This window comes from Carcharodon carcharias, chromosome 2 (genome assembly GCF_017639515.1).
Source record: "Carcharodon carcharias isolate sCarCar2 chromosome 2, sCarCar2.pri, whole genome shotgun sequence".
In the NCBI taxonomy this organism is placed as follows: Eukaryota; Metazoa; Chordata; class Chondrichthyes; order Lamniformes; family Lamnidae; genus Carcharodon; species Carcharodon carcharias.
The window spans coordinates 43,795,272-43,813,920 of NC_054468.1; the positions used below are offsets into that span (position 1 = coordinate 43,795,272).

At 39.9% G+C, this 18,649-nt stretch overlaps 1 protein-coding gene across 7 annotated transcripts in view; it reads left to right on the forward strand.

Annotated features, from left to right (window-relative positions):
* atp13a3 (ATPase 13A3) overlaps positions 1-18,649 on the forward strand; it is a 187,182-nt gene that overhangs the window by 77,355 nt on the left and 91,178 nt on the right. For all 7 annotated transcript variants that reach the window (XM_041211022.1, XM_041211039.1, XM_041211072.1 and 4 more), the window contains 7 exons: positions 3,722-3,794; positions 5,988-6,116; positions 7,681-7,863; positions 11,797-11,954; positions 12,302-12,490; positions 15,304-15,365; positions 16,122-16,272. In XM_041211022.1, the coding sequence (XP_041066956.1) occupies positions 3,722-3,794; positions 5,988-6,116; positions 7,681-7,863; positions 11,797-11,954; positions 12,302-12,490; positions 15,304-15,365; positions 16,122-16,272 (945 nt within the window). The remainder of the gene's footprint in view (positions 1-3,721; positions 3,795-5,987; positions 6,117-7,680; positions 7,864-11,796; positions 11,955-12,301; positions 12,491-15,303; positions 15,366-16,121; positions 16,273-18,649) is intronic.

An 18,649-nucleotide genomic window follows, 5' to 3' on the forward strand; every position in this document is an offset into this window, starting at 1 on the left:
AATTATCCATGTGGATATTCTTGTTCTCCCCCATGAACCCTTTAATGTTGTTGTCCCCATACTCTTTGTCAACCTGACCCTTCCCCTTTTTGAGGCCACATGCACCCTGACTTTTCAGGAACCCCCGTCCCATGAGACCATCCAATACTCTCCCATGATATTTCAGCTACCGACATACAGAATACAGATGCCTCCCTATGTCTGTGCCCTCTGCCTTGCAATAACATGACTCAAACCCTCAGGACCAAATTCCTTAGGTGACTGAGCATGCCCTGCACAACATACTGTGCACAACTGTCACTGCCCACTGCCTGAAGAGGCCTTTTCCGTCCAAGACCGGGACAAAGATATGTGTGGCATACAGAGCCCTCTAACATGGCCCACACAGCTCCAGGAAGGTCTGTTCAATATGCCTCAATGTGCTCTGACAGCATGGCCTCAGCCTCAAGACAGTGACTCTTCCTTGGACAGTCTTTAAGTCTTGCCACAGGACAGTCTTTCACCACCCCACTCTGTTACTTGACCACCCCCAAGTCCTGTTTTGGTCCCAGCCTTACCTCCCCCTCCCTCCCGTGCTCCCACCTTAGTCCTGCCTCCATCTCAAACATCCCCCCCTCCTCCCCTTGCTGGTATTGCCTCCTGTGTCCAGCAGCTTGTGATACAAACACCCCAAATCTTGCAGCAGCACTCTTAAAGGTAGGCAAAAGCAGCATCCACTGACCTCAGAGTCATTGATGAAATGAAGCTCGCCAGGTGCACGCCACTTATATACAGTTGGGAAACAGGCCATTGTAGTTATCCCCTAGTGGGGCACTTAATTTGGAAAGGGGACTTAATTCTGGCAAGATTGGCCTCTGAATGCACATTCATGAGGTACAAATGAATGCAAACGTGGTTTCTAATGTAGGTCAGTGGGAAACCCGACCCAACTTTAGCCTGCCATCAAAGTTAGGAGAATAAAATTCCAAACTAATTTCCCGCTGGTGGGAAACTGACTGTTTCGAACATGTCAAATTTAGTTCCGCCTGCCACAATTCCCACTTCTGGTGGGAGTGTAAATTTCCACCCTTTGTGTCTGTCTTCGCGGAAACCTCCTGGGAGTAGTAGATAACCAAGTGACTAGCAAGAATGAGGAACTGAAAGAAATTAGTATTAGTGGAAAAAAAAGTATTGGGGTAATTAATTGGACTGAAAGTTGGTAAATTCCCTGAACCTTATCTACATCCCAGAGTGTTAAAAGAGGTGGCTGTAAAGATAGTGGATGCATTGGCGATCATCTTCCAAAATTCTATAGATTCTGCAGTTCCTGCAGATTGGAAGGTAGCAAATGTAACCTCATTATTTAGGAAAGGAGGGAGAGAGAAAAAAGGGAACTACAGACCTGTGAACCTGGTATCAGGAGTAAGGAAAATGCTAGAAGCTATTATGAAGGATATGATAACCTATACTTGGAGAATAATGGTAGGATTGGGCAGAGTCAACATGGATTTGTGAAAGAGAAATCATGTTTGATAAACCTGTTGGAGTTTTGAGGATGTAACTAGCAGAATAGATAAGGGAGAATCAATGGGTTTGGTGTTTTGGATTTTCAGAAGGCTTCCCATAAGGTCCCACACAGGAGGTTATAAGCAAAACTAGAGCACATGGGATTGGTGGAATATACTGGCATGGATTGAGAATTGGTTAATGGAAAGAAAACAGTAGAAATAAACAGAACAAAAATAAAAATACCTGGAAAAACTCAGCAGGCCTGACAGCATCTGCAGAGAGGGATACAGTTAACCATTTCCAGCATCCGCAGTATTTTGCTTTTATCTTAGAAATAAACAGGCCATTCTCAGGTTGGCAGGCTGTAACCAGTGGGTTATCGCAAGAATCAGTGCTTGGGCTCCATCTATTCACAATCTATATCAATGATTTGGTTTTGTGACCAAATGCAATATTTCCAAGTTTGCTGATGAGACAAAGCTATGTGGGAATATGAGTTGTGAGGATTTAGACAGGCTGAGAGTGGACAACAACATGGCAGATGGAATATATGTGGAAAAATGTGAAGTTATCCATTTTAGTAGGAAAAACAGAAACTCAGGGTGTTCCTTAAATAGTGAGAGATTGGCAAGTGTTGATGTTCAAAGGGACCTGGATGTTCTTGTTCACAAGTCACTGAAAGCTAACATGCACATGCAGCAAGCAATTAGGAAGGCACATGGCATGTTGGTCTTTATTGCAAGAGGATTTGAGTACAGGAGTCAAGAAATTTTGCTGCAATTATATAGATCCTTGGTGAGAATGTACCTAGAGTATTGTGTACAGATTTGGTCTCCTTACCTAAGGAAGGATATATTATCCATGTGTACTGAAGGTTCACTAGACTGATCCCTGGGATGGCAGGATTGTCCTATGAAGAGAGGTTGAGGAGACTGGACCTATATTCTCTAGAGCAAGCTTGTCCAACCTTTTCGCTCAGGGAGGGGAAGCCACGTTTGAATTTTTTCTCACCCAAGGGGCCGCTGAGCAAATTTCAGAAAGATAAGGCTCGGCACAACATTAAACTGAATTTCAAAAAAAAAAGTTGAGGTATTAAGAAAAGGAACAAAAGAAAAGTGATGTCATAGCAATAAATAGTAATTAATAAAAATGGTCAGTGTGTGTATGTGCCAGGCTCACTCCCTGTCTCGGTGCTCACTCATTCACCTTCACCTGCTGTGAGTGGGTGTGTGTATGCATTGGTAGTAAGAGTGAGTGAGTGGCCTGAGACTGGGACTAAGGCAAGACCACTCACTCAAATACACGCTGATGCAGAAAGGATGTTTTTTCCCCCTGGCTGGGTGGTGTCTGAAATCAGGGGATGGTGTCTCAGAGTAAGGGGTAGGCTACTTAAGACTGAGATTGAGGAGCTTTGTCAGTCAGCGGGTGGTGAATCTTTGGAATTCTCTACCCCAGAGGGCTGTGGAGACTCAGTCATTGAGTATATTCAAGGCAGCGATTGAGACGTTTCTAGATACTGAAGATACCAAGGGATATGGGGATAGTGCAGGAAAATGACATTGAGGTAGAAGATCTGCCATGATCTAGTTGAATGGCTGAGCAATCTTGAGGGGGCGAATGGCCTACTCCTGCTCCTATTTCCTACGTTCCTATGATTCAATCAGTTGCAATTGAGTACTCCTTTATATAGCACTTTCAGTGGCTCTGAGTCACCAATCCCGTTAGGTTTTATTAGCAGACTTGACAACAATTGGAAGTTGATGCGATTTTGAGTTAAAATTGCATTGAAATGCTAATGTTATAGCATTCCGATTTGCATGTATTTTCCCTGACTTTCTCCTGCTGGTGCTTCTGCAAGATTAAATGGTGTTCGGTGGGAATGACGTGCCAGGTACCCTGCAACAATTTTAACTGCCTTCCAACCCACTTCATTTTAGTACATGACATGTGATAAATGTTGCATATTTGGGAAGAACGGGTGACTTTAGAACTATTGTTCCCAAAGCTCTCCATCCTCTGGAGACTTTCTTGTATCACGTCTGGTGATTTTTTTCAGGCTACCAGCATGATATAAAGTAACTTGATAGGTCTTTGTCTTTTATCATCTAGCAGTTCCTATGTTCCTACCAGGTTGGGTGATTAAACTCTCAAACTTGGAGTTTTGTTATGTTTGCAGATATATTTGTAACTATACAGTTATGTTGCACATTAATTGTTTTGATTCTTTTTTCAGCAATACGTTATGTTGCATGACATGGTAGCAGCTCATAGCATTATCAGAGTTTCAGTGTGCAGAGCAAACAGCGGTAAGTGAATTTCTGAGACGATTGGAAGAGGAAAGGTTTTACTTAACTTAAAAAGTTAAATATTCAAGCTGATATTTTGTGAATGTAAAATCTTACCAGGTTACACTCCAGTTTGAAACTGAGAGAATAAGCAGCTTTCAACTTTCAAACTTTGCCACATTAAAAAAAATCATTTAATCCCTCCAAGTATTGCTCAAATTCAATTGCTAGGGTTGAACAAAATTGCTCCAGTGACAAATCTTCCCTTTGGTTTTTTTTGTTGTCTGAAATGCCTAACCTTGGTTGACTGCCTCCCATGTTATTTATGTGAAAAGGGCCAGTTTTATCTTGGCCTAAATCTTCAGTCAGGTCGATGCTGAGTGCATTGAAGCTGCCCACAAAGATTTCTGCAACCCAACCTGTTTACGATTTTTCAGCCGTATCTTCTGATGCAGGCTGCAGCATCTCAGGGTCAGTACAGCCTATCCAGTGGAAGACTGTTGGGTGCAACAAGAATTGGAAGAAGGGAGGATACACTCCCTGTTTACAACAGTAATCGTCGTACCCAGGTAAGGGCATGGGGCTGGGGGTGTGTGGGGGGGGGGGGGGGGGGGGGGGGTTGTTGGCTGCATTACTCAGTTGAGTTACGTTGGCTATCCACTGAGTAAATCAGGTATTAAACTGTGTTAATAATCTCAAGGTAAATATGCAGGTAAGTCCCACATATCTGGTCTAAATTTTCACCCTGAGCTCAGGGTTGGAGATGTTCGCAGAGAGTTCCGGGCAGCAGAAATCAGCCCATTGGAATTTTAAACTTCCTGGACAATTACAGTCCATGTCTGTGCATCAGGATTTCTGCGGGCCCCGACTTGCTTCTCTGAATTTACATGCCATCTCCAACGATCTGCAGACTGGAAAATTTGGGCCATTGTGTTCAGAGCAAAAAGTGGCTTCACTGAGCAGACTGGGTGTCCCAAGATCCCAAACCAGTATCTTTCTATGGAGCCTGAATGTATTATTGTGCGCAAATTTAATAATTAACTGTGTACCTATGCATTATTGCTCACTGGAAAATACATGGAATGACCACCATCTTCCCCTGCCTCCTTTAGAAGGAGGGCAGTGTAATATCACATCAGTGTGTACAAATTAAAACTACTTGGTTAGACCTTTTTATAGACTTTTAATGAATATACAGAGGTCATATGATTTTGTGGAATACTGAATCAGCATATCAATTAAACAATTACATTAGAATCTGTCTACCAATTGTTGAAATACTTTTTTTCAAGTGGACTGTTGTCCCAGTGTTTGATCAGAAGCAAGGTTTTTTGATGAGATTCCATGTAGAATGAAAGTGGATAATCAAAAACTTAATCTGTATGCTGAATTTAGGTCTCCAGCCAGACCAAGGCTAAATAACCAGAGTTGTGATTTGTAACATGGGAGGCTTTTCTTGTTGTGCTGTTGCCTTAATGAAATGACTGTGTTTGACTAATTTCACACTTTGTGAGGTGTAATGTCTGAAGGCTTGCCACTGACTTTATAATTTCCCTAATGGTTTAGCAATAAGAGAGATTAATTTTATCTCACGATCTGTCAAGCTGCAAAAAATAAGATAGAGGCATTTGACTAAGGTTAGGCATTTCAGACAACAAAAAAAAACTGAAGGGAAGATTTGTCACTAGAGCACTTTTGTTCAATCCTCGCAATTGGATTTGAGCTATATTTGGAGAGATTAAAGGCTTTTTTTTTAACGTGACAATATTTTTTAGGCTATTTCAACCACCAAACAATTTTTTGACTTAAGTTTCTGACCAAAGGCAATGAACAAATAAAACCTAGTTAGGACAGATGTTTTCCTCAGTTATTTATACTGTTGAGGTTTTTTTTATGCAGCCAATTAAAATATATTGGTAATCATTTCCATAGAAGACTGCATATCAGAGACAATAATGGCTGAAGCCAATTTTTAAATTGCATTTGCTGCAAAATATCTGACATAAAATACAGAAATACCCTTATTTGCCACATCAAGTGGCGAGGCTGAGTTTGGAAACCCTGCGGAGCACGGAGTTAAAAATGTTTTTGCAATGTCTGTGTGCTACTTCGTCTGGTATGATTGAATTTGCATTTAAAATTTTAAGGAAGTGGTTTGTACAATAGCTGCTTCATTGGAGTAAAATAAAATGCCTTGTTTTCTGTATCTTTCAGAAATAGAGGAAACTTTGTCTACAGATCTGGTGCCTGGTGACATAGTCATTCCAACTAATGGGACCATAATGCCTTGTGATTCAGTGCTGCTCAGTGGTACTTGCATTGTTAATGAAAGCTTGTTAACAGGTAATTACTACACGGAGGATGAAATGAAATTATATAATTCTGTGGCACTTTCTGAAAATTTCAGTTACATTCGTTAAAATTCTCTTCTCAGGAAGATATTATTCAGCTATTCATTATTGTTAAAAGGTGTAAGGAAATTGAACCCTGATATCTTTCAGATTGGCACAAACTCTAGAACCAGGGTGTGGCTTGAGCAGAAGAAGGAAGAAACAAGAACAGTTTATAATTAACTACTTTGTAAAGGATGGTGAATGTGTTGAACAGACAGGGAGATAATGAAGGCCAGCATTGCAGTGAAGATTTCAGAGAATTGGATACATATTTGAAGGAGTGGTTGATTGAGAAGTTTTAGTATTTGGGATCGACCAAAAGCACTGCAGTGTCTTTTCTGAACCTGTACTTATATATGATTCTAAAATGCAATGGTAAAGGAATTGTAAATGCATTGAAGTATTGAATAACACAATGAGGATATTCAATGGTATTGCCAATTTACTAGCTTGCCTTAACTCTGATATTGAATCTCCACGTCGTTAGGAATGTTTTTAGATGGTTTGCAGTGATGTATGGTATTCTCAAGAAATTTAAAACTTAACAGCCATCGATTTTTGAGTGACTATTTAACTTAGGAATAGATCAATATTTTTCTGAGATTTCTATTTTGTTGGTATTACAGATACTTTAGATCATAAGACATAGGAACAGAAATTAGGCCATTTGGCCCATCGAGACTGCTCCGCCATTCAATCATGGCTGATAAGTTTCTCAACCCCATTCTCCCGCCTTCTCCCCATAATCTTTGATCCCCTTACCAATCAAGAACCTATCTATCTCGGTCTTAAATACACTCAATGACCTGGTCTCCACAGCCTTCTGTGGCAATGAATTCCATAGATTCACCACTCTCTGGCTAAAGAAGTTTCTTTGTTGGCTTTCAATGCTCCATCTGGTCAAACAGCGCAAAACCTGCAGTAACTTTTTATTAGGTACAGGCATTGAGTTAGCAATCAAAGATGGGAAAATGGAGTTGAGGTACGGATTGGTTATTATCTAATTGAATATTGGGATAGGCTCTGGGGATGAAATTTTTGTTCTTATGCCGGTCAGTCCGAGTGTAAAACAGCCAATATCGCCAGTTTTATACTAACCCTGAAGATAAATTATCCTCTAAGAATCTTAGTTTAGTTATAATTAGAATTACTTCCTACTCAAGTAGCCAGAATAGGAAATCTCCAGAAACCACAAAATTTATAATTGTCCCAATTAACCTTTGACTGTGGTGCTCGGTTGTACATTGCACTTTCATTTATGGGCTTGAATCCAGTTCATACTGAAAGTATGAGGATTTTCTTAAAATGAATTTACTTTTAGCATACTCAACCCAATTTCTTGTTGGCACATTCTAAAGCATTGGCTGCTGCTCAGAGATACATAAGGATAGTGTTGTGGAAAATAAAAATGCCACACACAGGTGCAGTAGGGATTGGAATCACAATTTTTAAAAAATTTACTATTTTATGGCCCTCGTACAATTCCATCTTGCATTCTTTTTCTTTTAATAAAGGTGAAAGTGTTCCTGTAATGAAAGTCAATTTACCAAATCCAGTTAAAAGTTCCAAAGGCCTAGAGGAAGATGAAATCTACAATCCAGAAAAGCACAAACGGCACACACTCTTCTGTGGTAGTACTGTAATCCAGACACGATTTTATACTGGGGAACTTGTCAAAGCTGTTGTAGTTAGAACAGGTAAGGTAATTTTCCCAGATAGACTGGCTAGAAGCCAGTATGCACTGTGATAAATTTTGGTGTGAATGATATTTATATGTATAAATAGAGATTATGCATTTAACTGTTCTAATAAACTGGTTGAAACAATTGAAGCAGTGGCATAGTGGTATTGTCACTGGACTAGTATTCCAGAGACCCAGGGTAATGCTCTGGGGGCCCGGGTTCGAATCCCACCATGGCAGATTGTGAAATTTGAATTCAATCAAAATCTGGAATTAAAAGTTTGCTGATGACCACAAAACCATTGCTGAATGTTGTAAAAACCCACCTGGTAATGTCTTTTAAGGAAGGAAATCTGCCGTCATTGCCTGATCTGGCCTACATGTGACTCCAAACCCACAGCAATGTGGTTGACTCTTAAATGCCCTCTGAACAAGGGATGGGCAATAAATGCTGGCTGAGCCAGCGGCGTCCACATGAATTGAATATAAAAAAAAAACATGATTGTTGGTAAGCTTACTGCAAAGATGTGAAAACTTATAACACAAGAAATTTATTTAATTAGCTTAGATTCGTTGAAAGTAAAATCAAGATAATAAAAAGGGGACCCAGGTCCAGTGGTATTGTAGTAAAAAGGGCGATGCCACTCATTTAAATAGTATGTTTCATATAATGTCATGGCATGTTTGGATGTCATGCTGTATGAGCTGAAAATTTAACATGGAAAAGCTGGAATTTTACAAAACGTGCCCTTGTTGATACTGGACTTGAATATTGCTAAAAATAGAAACATGTTGCCAAATCTTTGCATCTTGTACTCATCAAGACAAATGCAGGAATGCCAAATTTCAAACAATCGTCAAGAATTTATACTGTAAGAGAAAATGGTGCTGTTTGGTTGGCCAGTTGACTCTGATTGGCTGAGGCGTTGCCATGCAGACAATAATGGAGACGGGAAACAATTGGCTCCCCAAGTTCCTGGGTAATTCAGAAAAGACACAAGGCTTGAATATATACCTTTTGTTTTCAGAGAATGGGTCCTTGCACATGAATCTGTGTTGCTTCTAGCAAGCGTAAATGAGCTACATTATGAGCTTGACTGATTATCTTAAATTGGATTTTAGTGTAGCTATTAGTGCATTCAGGGTTGTTTAGCAAATGCTGCCGAATTACGGAATTATACCTTACAGTAGACATTTTCTTTGCAAGTGTGGGCTGGTCTGTATTAACTGTTATGAACAGCTGATGGAACATACTGTTTGATTTGATCAGCCAGTTGCTAGAATGCACGGTACTGAAATTCATAGATGATGTTGCTCAGTTGTAGGCAGAATGTCTTTGTGGACTGACGGCAATATCCTGTTGATGGAAAGTAACACTCGCATAGCCACTGAATTGTAGCAGCATGAAATGTCTTGCTTAACCTGTCGTTCAAATTGGCCGACTTGCCAATCAGTTGGCACCCTTTTCTCCGTTAGTATCAATTGCTGTGATCATTTGGCATTCTTGAGGTTGTCTTGATGATTCAAGATGAAGAGCTTTGGCGGTGTCTCTCTTTTCAACAATAGTTAAGTATGTCTCACTTAAGGGTGTCCATGGTGGGAAATTTCCATTTGCACTTGGCAAGCATGTCATTTATTTTTCTCAGCCAAGGATTTCCTTCTGCTGTAATCAACAGGCTCTTTGGGATATATCCCAATTCCTGTGCTTCTCCTGATACTATCCCCTCCCCGTCACCCCTAGTCAGGCCCTTTCCTTCCCCACACTCCCCACCAACCACTCTGATAGAGAACCTCAGTTCTTGCTTTCCATTTTATAATCCTCAATATTCATCAGATGATCATCTGCCATTTCTGTCACAAACACCATGCATTTATATAGCACCTTAAATACAATAAAGTGTCCATGACTGCTTTGCAGGAATGTTGTAAATAAAATTTGATACTGAGCCACATAAATGGATATAAGGACAAATGATATGTGCTTGGTCAAAGAGGTAGATTTTAAGAAGCATATTAAATGAGGTGGAGAGGTTTAGGGAGGGAATTCTAGAGCTTAGGACCTAATTGGCCAAAGGCACAGCTCCCAGTTGAGGGGCAAAGCAAATTGCAAGGACAAGAGTTCAGAAATGGAGGAGTGTAGATATCTCTGAGGCTTGTAGGGCTGGAGGAGGTAACAGAGTTAGGGAGGAGCAAAGCCATAGAATACAAGGATGAGAATTTTACACTTGAAGCATTGCTGGCCTGAGGGCCATCGTAGGCCAGCAAGAACAAGGATATTGGGTGAATGGGACTTGGTGTAAGTCAGGGTATTTGCAGTCAAACTTTGGATAAGTTGAAGTTTGAGTGTGGAAGATGGGAGGTGAGCAAGAGAGCTTTGGAAGAGACCTAAGCACGGATGAGGGTTTCAGCTGCTGATGTTCGATGCAGCAGTGATACTATGGAGGTGGAATTAGGCAGTTTTTGTGATGCAATGGATGTTGGGCCCCGCCGCCAAACAAATGTCTTCCTCTTTCCTTCCCATTTTCTAGAGAAACTCTTCTTTTTTCGCTTTTGTATACTGCACATTCCATGCAAATACAGAAGATGCAACACCTACTGATTCACTTACTCCTATACCACCATTCAGGACTCAATAGCCATGTGTAATGCAATGATTTGCATATACTCTTCTAATTGAGTATTCATTGCTCATTGTGCGGTCTCCTTTACATTAAGGAATCCAAATGCAGATTAACGGATAAGCTTCATCAAGCTCCTCTGTTCTCTTCACATGTATGACCCTGAGTGAAATATGGCTTGCCACTTGAACTCCACCTCCCATTCTAGTTTGTCATGGACGTTGTATACTGCTCTTGGCTTCAGGAACAACATGGGCTGAATTTTTCCAGCCCCGGACCCAGAGCAAAGTTGCAAAATTGGCTACCCGACATATCCCTGGCTCCGAGCAATCTTGTGAGAGGCAGGGCCAACAGCGAGGATTACCTGCCCCCCAGCAGTTATTAAAAGACCATTTGGGGAACTTAGACACCATCGGGGTCTATCTAACTGAAGGGCTGCTGGTGGCAGGCTTTGGGGGCCATGGGAACGCCCTCACTCGATCGACCCAGCACAGACCTGCTCGGCTGCAACGGCAATAGCCATGGCAGCTACCTTTCTGTGGAGGGGTTCCACTATGATGGTTTGACGGCTGTGGCTATGAGAAATTGTTCATTTTTTCATGCTGCAGAGAGCACCTCCGTTTTGAGGCACACTCACGGTTTCCTGTCTGCCTCAGCAGCACCCACCAGCTGCTTGCTGGCTATTACTCTAGGCCCTCCTATTGAGCCTCCTGCTTTCATGATCTGCCCACTGCCCATAATTGGAAAGGGCTTCTATAGGCATCCCACCACTTCCGGGTTCTCAACCCAAAATTGAGGTCAATGTCAGGATTGTGACCCAGTTGGGAATGTTTAGCCCAACATGTTTCTTCTAGACACCCTGCCATTGGACAACCTTGACATTGTCTTCAGACTTTAGTTATATCCTCATTTTCAATCAGCCACCTCCCAACCATATACATTGAAATGGGGGAATGGCACAGAAGAAATGGAATCCTCCAACATAACCAATGTTATTGTGATTTTATTAAAAATATTCAATTTCAGTGATTATGATTCCACCTGTTTAATCCTTTGTAACTATCTATATGCAGTTTGTAATACTTTGGTGTTTGTTCAGAAAATTGCCATATGTACTTGTGTAAAAGTCGATTTTTTTTTGTGACCAATGTTTTAGGGTCAACTTTTACAAGGGATAGACTTTTACAAATGTAGTAGTAGTATAGTGCAACTTCAGAAATTATAGTGCTATAAAATAGGTTTATATATAAGTTAATGCTATGCAAAATGATAAATATGAGAAAGGGATTGCACTGCATTATACTTATTATAATGTTCAATTTTTTTTAAAGGCTTTGGTACTACAAAAGGGCAACTTGTGCGCTCAATCTTGTATCCAAAACCAACAGATTTTAAACTGTACAGAGATGCATACCTCTTCCTACTCTGCCTTGTTGGTGTAGCAGCGATTGGATTTTTATACACAATTATCAACAGTGTTTTAAATGGGGTATGTCTTCGCTCTCTTTTCTAGTTAACTTGTTAAAGGGAGGAAAATGCATGCAATTTTCAAAGTTTATATTTAAAGAACTGTATACTTAGTTAAATAACTGAAAACTCCTTGCAATTTAAAAAAATTGCAACTATTATATAGATTTTGTTAATAGAAACTGTTCACTAGAAATAAGTCTTGAATGCCAATTCAAATTGAAAATGTTTTGATCAGTAATTAATAGGCTTAGTGGAAAAAAAATTATCCAGAACCCTGCTCACTCGCACCTCAAAATTCAAATTTATTTGTTTTATTGTCACATGCTTTTTAAAGTAATCTCCATCATTTGTTCTTTTTTGGTGCAGGTCGGAGTTGGCAAAATCATTATTGAGTCACTTGATATCATCACAATTACTGTTCCACCTGCTCTTCCAGCAGCACTGACTGCTGGGATTGTGTTCGCACAACGAAGATTGAAGAAATTAGGCATTTCCTGTATCAGTCCTCAGAGAATAAATATCTGTGGACAACTTAATTTGATTTGTTTCGACAAGGTTAGAAACTGTAAAGTTCATACTCTCAAGTTATAAAATTATTGAAGAGTAGTAGGGACCACATCAGTGTGGCTTCAAGATCAGCTTTAAAAGTGATAAGGAGTATTGCATATACAGGCACAGCTCAGAAATTCTGTCTGACAACACAGATAAGTTACTAATGTCTTTAAAACACTTTTCACTTTCCACAGTCTTTTATAAGTTGTAGGTTTTTTTTTGAGGAAGGGAATCAATGCTTCAACCAAAGAAACATAGAAAATTTAATACTTTAAAGGCTGGATATCTGAAATAACACAAAATGCTGAAATTTGCAAATGGTGGTTCAGTAACTGTCAAGAGAAAAGAAGATTATGACTCTTTAAATGTGCATTCTTCAACACTAAATACTGAAAGATAAACCAACACTTTGGTAAGGCTAGAGAAAGAAATGGGGAGAGAAGGGGGAGGAAGGGGAAGAGATTCAAGAGAGATCAATTACCGAGTGTTACATGTGCATTTTCTCTTAGATTCAGATCTGGTGCATCAGCTTTCTTGCTCCATTTAACTAATCTTTTCAGATTTTTTGGTTTTATGGACAGCGTGTCTTATAATCCTCCACTAGTTAAATATTTTATTGTCCTTCTTAAATGCACCATCTCACTAAAGATCTCTTAAATCTTGCTAACAGTCTTCTATTAAGCATTTTGCCGCCATTTAAACATTAATTCTCACAGCTATCCAACACTCTGCTGCCTGTACCCTAACTCGCATCAGGACACATTCACATATCACCCCGGTGCTCACTGATCTACATTGGCTCCCAGTCCAACAACACCTCAATTATAACATTCTCATCCTACTTTTCAAATCTTTCCAGGGCCTTTCCTTTCCCTATCTCTGTAATAACTTACAGCCGTATAACCCTCCATGATATGTGCACTTCTCCAATTCTGACCTCTTCAGCATCCGTGATTTTAATCGCTTCACCACTGGTAGCTGTACTTTCAGGTGCTCAGGCCCCAAGCTAATTTCCTCCCTAAAGTTCCCTGCCTCTCTTTCCTCCTTCAAGAGACTCCTTCAAGCCTACCTCTTTGATCAAGTTTTCTGGTCATCTGTCCTAATATCCTCCTTACATGGAAGGGTATTCAATTTTGTTTAATAGTCCTGTGAAGCACTTTGGGACTTTTTACTATTTTCAAGGTTTTCTATAATTATATTTGCTGTTTTTGTGTCTGCTTATACACTTTACTCCTTTTTTTTCCCAGTCTGACTAAAATGCTGATTTATCTTTGGGTTTTATTACGATTCTAGCTGATGTTACTACTGGGCAAGTCAGATCCCAGGGTGGAGCCTGGCTTGATAGATCCTAACTTCTATTGTTTGTTTAGAAACGTAAGGAGTGGCTACTGAACAGAGTCACAGATGAACTTCTGCTGATGAACTTTTAACAAAAGAGTAAAACATTTATTAAACAAGAAAAGATGAACTATATTACACTCCTTCACCCACAACCATACCTTTACAGTTATATACAGATTTGTAAGGGTAACACAAATTAGAAATCTATCTTATACTCTAGTGTTCATAGTAAATACACTGTTTGTATAAGCCAATAGGTGACCTGTGGTTGGACACTCTGAAAGCTGGTGCTATGGATTTCTTATCAACTTCCCCCAGGTGTTTGTCATACCGTGAACCAACCAGTCCCGCTGAACTCCGTCTTTCACACAAGGGTTTCCAATCTCCACTCTCGAAGAATTTGTCTTGGAGTTTTCTCCCATGCTACACTTTCACTTGGATGCCTTCAACAAGGATCCACTTCCAAGAGTTTGAACTTTCCTTCTGACATTCTCCTCCCTTGGATCCCTACATTCATTCAGGCTTCACCCTTCACACACATTCTCAGGTATTCGGCTGTGCCAAGCAGGACACCACTGCTTCACAGGCCCCTAGTAAGGAGTCACCACCTTTAATCTTCTGGCCTCTCGCAAGCAGACTTTGCCTTGATTCTGCTCCCAGCAGCTTTGTCTTTTAACTTGTAGCCTTTTCCTCTGCTCCATACTTTGAATTTCATTGAACAGACTGGTTCAAATTCCTGTTCTTTCCCACTGACTTAGTTGTCTTCTTGGGACAATCTTCTGCCAAACTCCATGGTTTTTGAGATTTTCTTGTTTTCTTTGGAGACCTGCTCTGTTCCTGCCTGCTCTGGAAGTTTCTGTGGAATGCCCCTACCAACTGAAATCAAACTGCTTTTCTGTTTTGCCCCATCTCTGTGGGTCCTGTTTTGCGAGCAGTTCTTTTATACTTTGTTTTAAATCTCTACACTGCTTTAAGGTCCGTAAAACCTCATTAAAGAGCAGGTATACAAACAAACCCACAGACTTGCAGGCAACATTTTAAAGTGACCAAAGCCCATGTTCCCCCATTCTTAACACACTCATAATATATAAATTAAACTTAAAGCTTAAACGTAAAGCTGTAGCTTATTCCAACATACACAAACATACACAAATAAACATACAACTTACTTAAAACTCTCTCTAGTTCCTAACGGTTTTATTGAAGATTATCCATCTGGAAAAGTCAACCTGTCTTTTTTCTGTTGACGCATCTGCTGTGTATTTCTTGCATTTTCCATTATTATCAGAATACTCTTGTACTTTGAAAATCAAGTTCAACGTTGAAGCTAAATAATAACCCTCAAGAAGATTAAAGCATCTAGCCACAGAGTCAGCCACGTTTTACAATGTGATGTTGCATAGCAATAGTTGCGTTATAGGTTTTTGTTAAATATCGTTTCAGTTTCTAAAAATTTTAACCTTTCTTGTCTTTAGACTGGAACGCTTACTGAAGAAGGCCTGGATATTTGGGGAATTCAAAGAGTGGAAGATAATAGGTCTGGAACATCATAATTGTACACATGATATCTAAGCTTTTTATAATACAAAAAGTATTACTCTAATGGTGTAGGCACAGTTTATGAATTTCAGTCAAATGTTGAGAGTGCAGTGGACATTTGAAAGGTGGTCTGTTCTTTGTGGATCAGAGCTAAGATGCTAATAGTTGTACACAACATTCACAGAAACAGATATTTTTAAATGGTTTTTTTGACCTCATTCTCTCCTTGGTTCTTCACTTTTGTTTACTTTTTCTACTTCATCTGCCAATTTGTGCCTTCTCTAGCACTGTGTTGAGTGGAAGTAAAAACATTATTGGGTTTGTTTGGCTATCTCTGCATCCCTAAATGCTTGAAATAGATTCCAACTTTGGAAGTGAACTTGGTCAAATCATTGGATGTGATTCTTTGTTGGCAAAATTAAGGATAAGAACATTTAAAAAAAAATATATAGCTCAAAGTTGAATCTGAATAATACAAATATTTTGATGTTTCTGCTGCGATAGATTGAAGCTGAGAAGATTTTTCACTACCCATCAACATGCAGTGTTTTAATGGCACTGCAGCATTATTTAAGTCAATTTAGTTAGTAATGATCACAGTATGGATAACATGCTTACGTCTTCATTACAGTCATTTTTGCAACTTTTTAACCAGATTCCGAAAATTAGTTTTTAGTTTATTTGTAAAATCTTCCATGTTGAAGCAATTGAGAAACACCAAAGAGACTTCATGCATGTTTTGTTCTGTGTTTAGTTTTTTGCCGTCAGAGCAAAGCATTTGTAAGGAGAGTTTGGTGAAGTCACGGTTTATGGCTTGCATGGCAACTTGCCACACACTTACTAAAATTGATGGGAAATTATCTGGTGATCCGTTGGATTTAAAGATGTTTGAAGAAACTGGTTGGGTGAGTCTTATTTATTCAGCAACTAAGCGGAACCTTTAGACTGCAAACTGTGATGTCTGGCTTAGTAGCAAACTGAGTTGAGCCATTTAAAATATATTGAACTGTGTTTGTGCTTGTTGAAGAATGTTGCTAAGGAGATATTTTATCAAGATGTATAAAAAAAGGTCTTTTGCTTTTTATTAGCTGATATTTTGTAGTTTTTGAATACATATTGTTGACATTAATTAGGATGAAAAAGTGAGTTGACTTAGTCACTTTTACTGCAAAGTCCAGGCCAATGTAAGAGGCTATCAGCGCTCCACGTTAAGGAGCACGTTGAACAGTCACTTAAGCACTTAAATCAGAAAGTTGCTGTCCAAGGTGCGCTGTTTCTTCAGATGTTGCACTACTAGTTGAGAGGCTCAGCATTCAAATACATGATGGGGTGTGAAGTGGTACTTGTTCACCAGGTACCATTAAATATGCCAGCTGTAGCTAGTAAGGTAGATAATGGGGAACCAGTAGATGTTGTATACCTGGATTTCCAAAAGGTTTTCAGTAAGGTGCCACACAAAAAGTTAATAAGCAAGATAAGTGCGCATGGAGTTGGAGGCAAAATATTAGCATCGATTGGTTAAGGAAGCAGAGAGTGGGCATAAATGGGACTTATTCAAGTTGGCAGGTAGTGAATACTAGAGTACCACAGAGGCCAGTGCCGGAGCCTCAGCTATTTACAATCTATATTAATGTTTTAGATGAGGAGACAGAGAGTAATATATCTAAGGTTGCGGATGATACAAAGCTAGGTGGAAAGGAAAGCTGTGGGGAGGACACAGAGTCTGTATAGAAATATAGACGGGTTAAGTGAGTGGGCAACAAGATGGCAGATGAATTACAGTGTGGGGAAGTGTAAAGCTATTCACTTTGGTCAAAAGAAGCTGAATATTTTTTAAAAGGTGAGAAAATTGTAAGTGTAGATGTTCAAAGAGGTTTGGATGTGCTCGTACAAGGAGTGTAAGAAGTTAACATACTGGTATAGGAAGCAATTAGGAAGGTAAATGTTAGCATTTATTGCAAGTGGATTGGAGTACAGGAATAAAGACGTCTTGCTAGAGTTGTGCAGCGTTTTGGTGAGATCACATCTGGAGTACTGTGCAGTTTTGGTCTTCGCATTTAAAAAAGATATACCTGCATTACAGCGGTACATTGAAGATTCAGTAAATTGGTCCCTGGGACGAGGGGTTTGTCCTATCATAGGCTGAGCAAATTGGGTCTATTTTCTCTGGAGCTTAGAAGAATGAGAGGCGACCTTGTTGAAACATATAATATTCTGAAATGGATGAAAGGGTAGACGCTGAGAGATTGTTTCCGCTGGTCGGGGTATCTAAAATGTGGGGGCACAGTCTCAGGATAAGGGTGGGTCATTTAGAACTGAGATGAGGGGAAATTACTTCACTCAAAGGGTTGTGAATCTTTGGAATCCTCTGCCCCGGAGGGTTGTGGGTGCTCCATCATTGAATACATTTAAGGCTGGGATAGACAGATTTTTGGTTTCTCAGGCAATCAAGGGATATGGGAAATGGGCAGGGAAGCGGAGTTGAAGCCCAAGATCAGCCATGATCGTATTGAATGGTGGAGCAGGCTGGAAGGACCATATATGGTCTACTCCTCCTATTTCATATGCTATTCTGGAAAAGTTAGGGTATATCCATTCAAGTGTAAGTGAATTTTTAATGGCATGATATGTCTTAATTGCTGCCAAACAACCTCTGGCATTGAAATAAAAACAAAAGCGATAAAAACAAAAAAACTGCGGATGCTGGAAATCCAAAACAAAAACAGAATTACCTGGAAAAACTCGGCAGGTCTGGCAGAATCAGCGGGAAGAAAAGAGTTGACGTTTCGAGTCCTCATGACCCTTCGAAAGAACTGAGTGAATCCAAGAAAGGGGTGAAATATAAGCTGGTTTAAGGTGTGTGGGGGGGTGTGGTTTGGGTGGGGGGAGAGAAGTGGAGGGAGTTGGTGTGGTTGTAGGGACAAACAAGCAGTGATAGAAGCAGATCATCAAAAGATGTCACAAACAACAGAACAAAAGAACACATAGGTGTTAAAGTTGGTGATATTATCTAAACGAATGTGCTAATTAAGAATGGATGGTAGGGCACTCAAAGTATAGCTCTAGTGAGGGGTGGGGGGAGCATGAAAGATTTAAAAATATTTAAAAATAATGGAAATAGGTGGGAAAAGAAAAATCTATATAATTTATTGGAAAAAACAAAACGAAAGGGGAAGAAACAGGTGGGGATGGAGGAGGGAGGTCAAGACCTAAAGTTGTTGAATTCAATATTCAGTCCAGAAGGCTGTAAAGTGCCTAGTCGGAAGATGAGGTGTTGTTCCT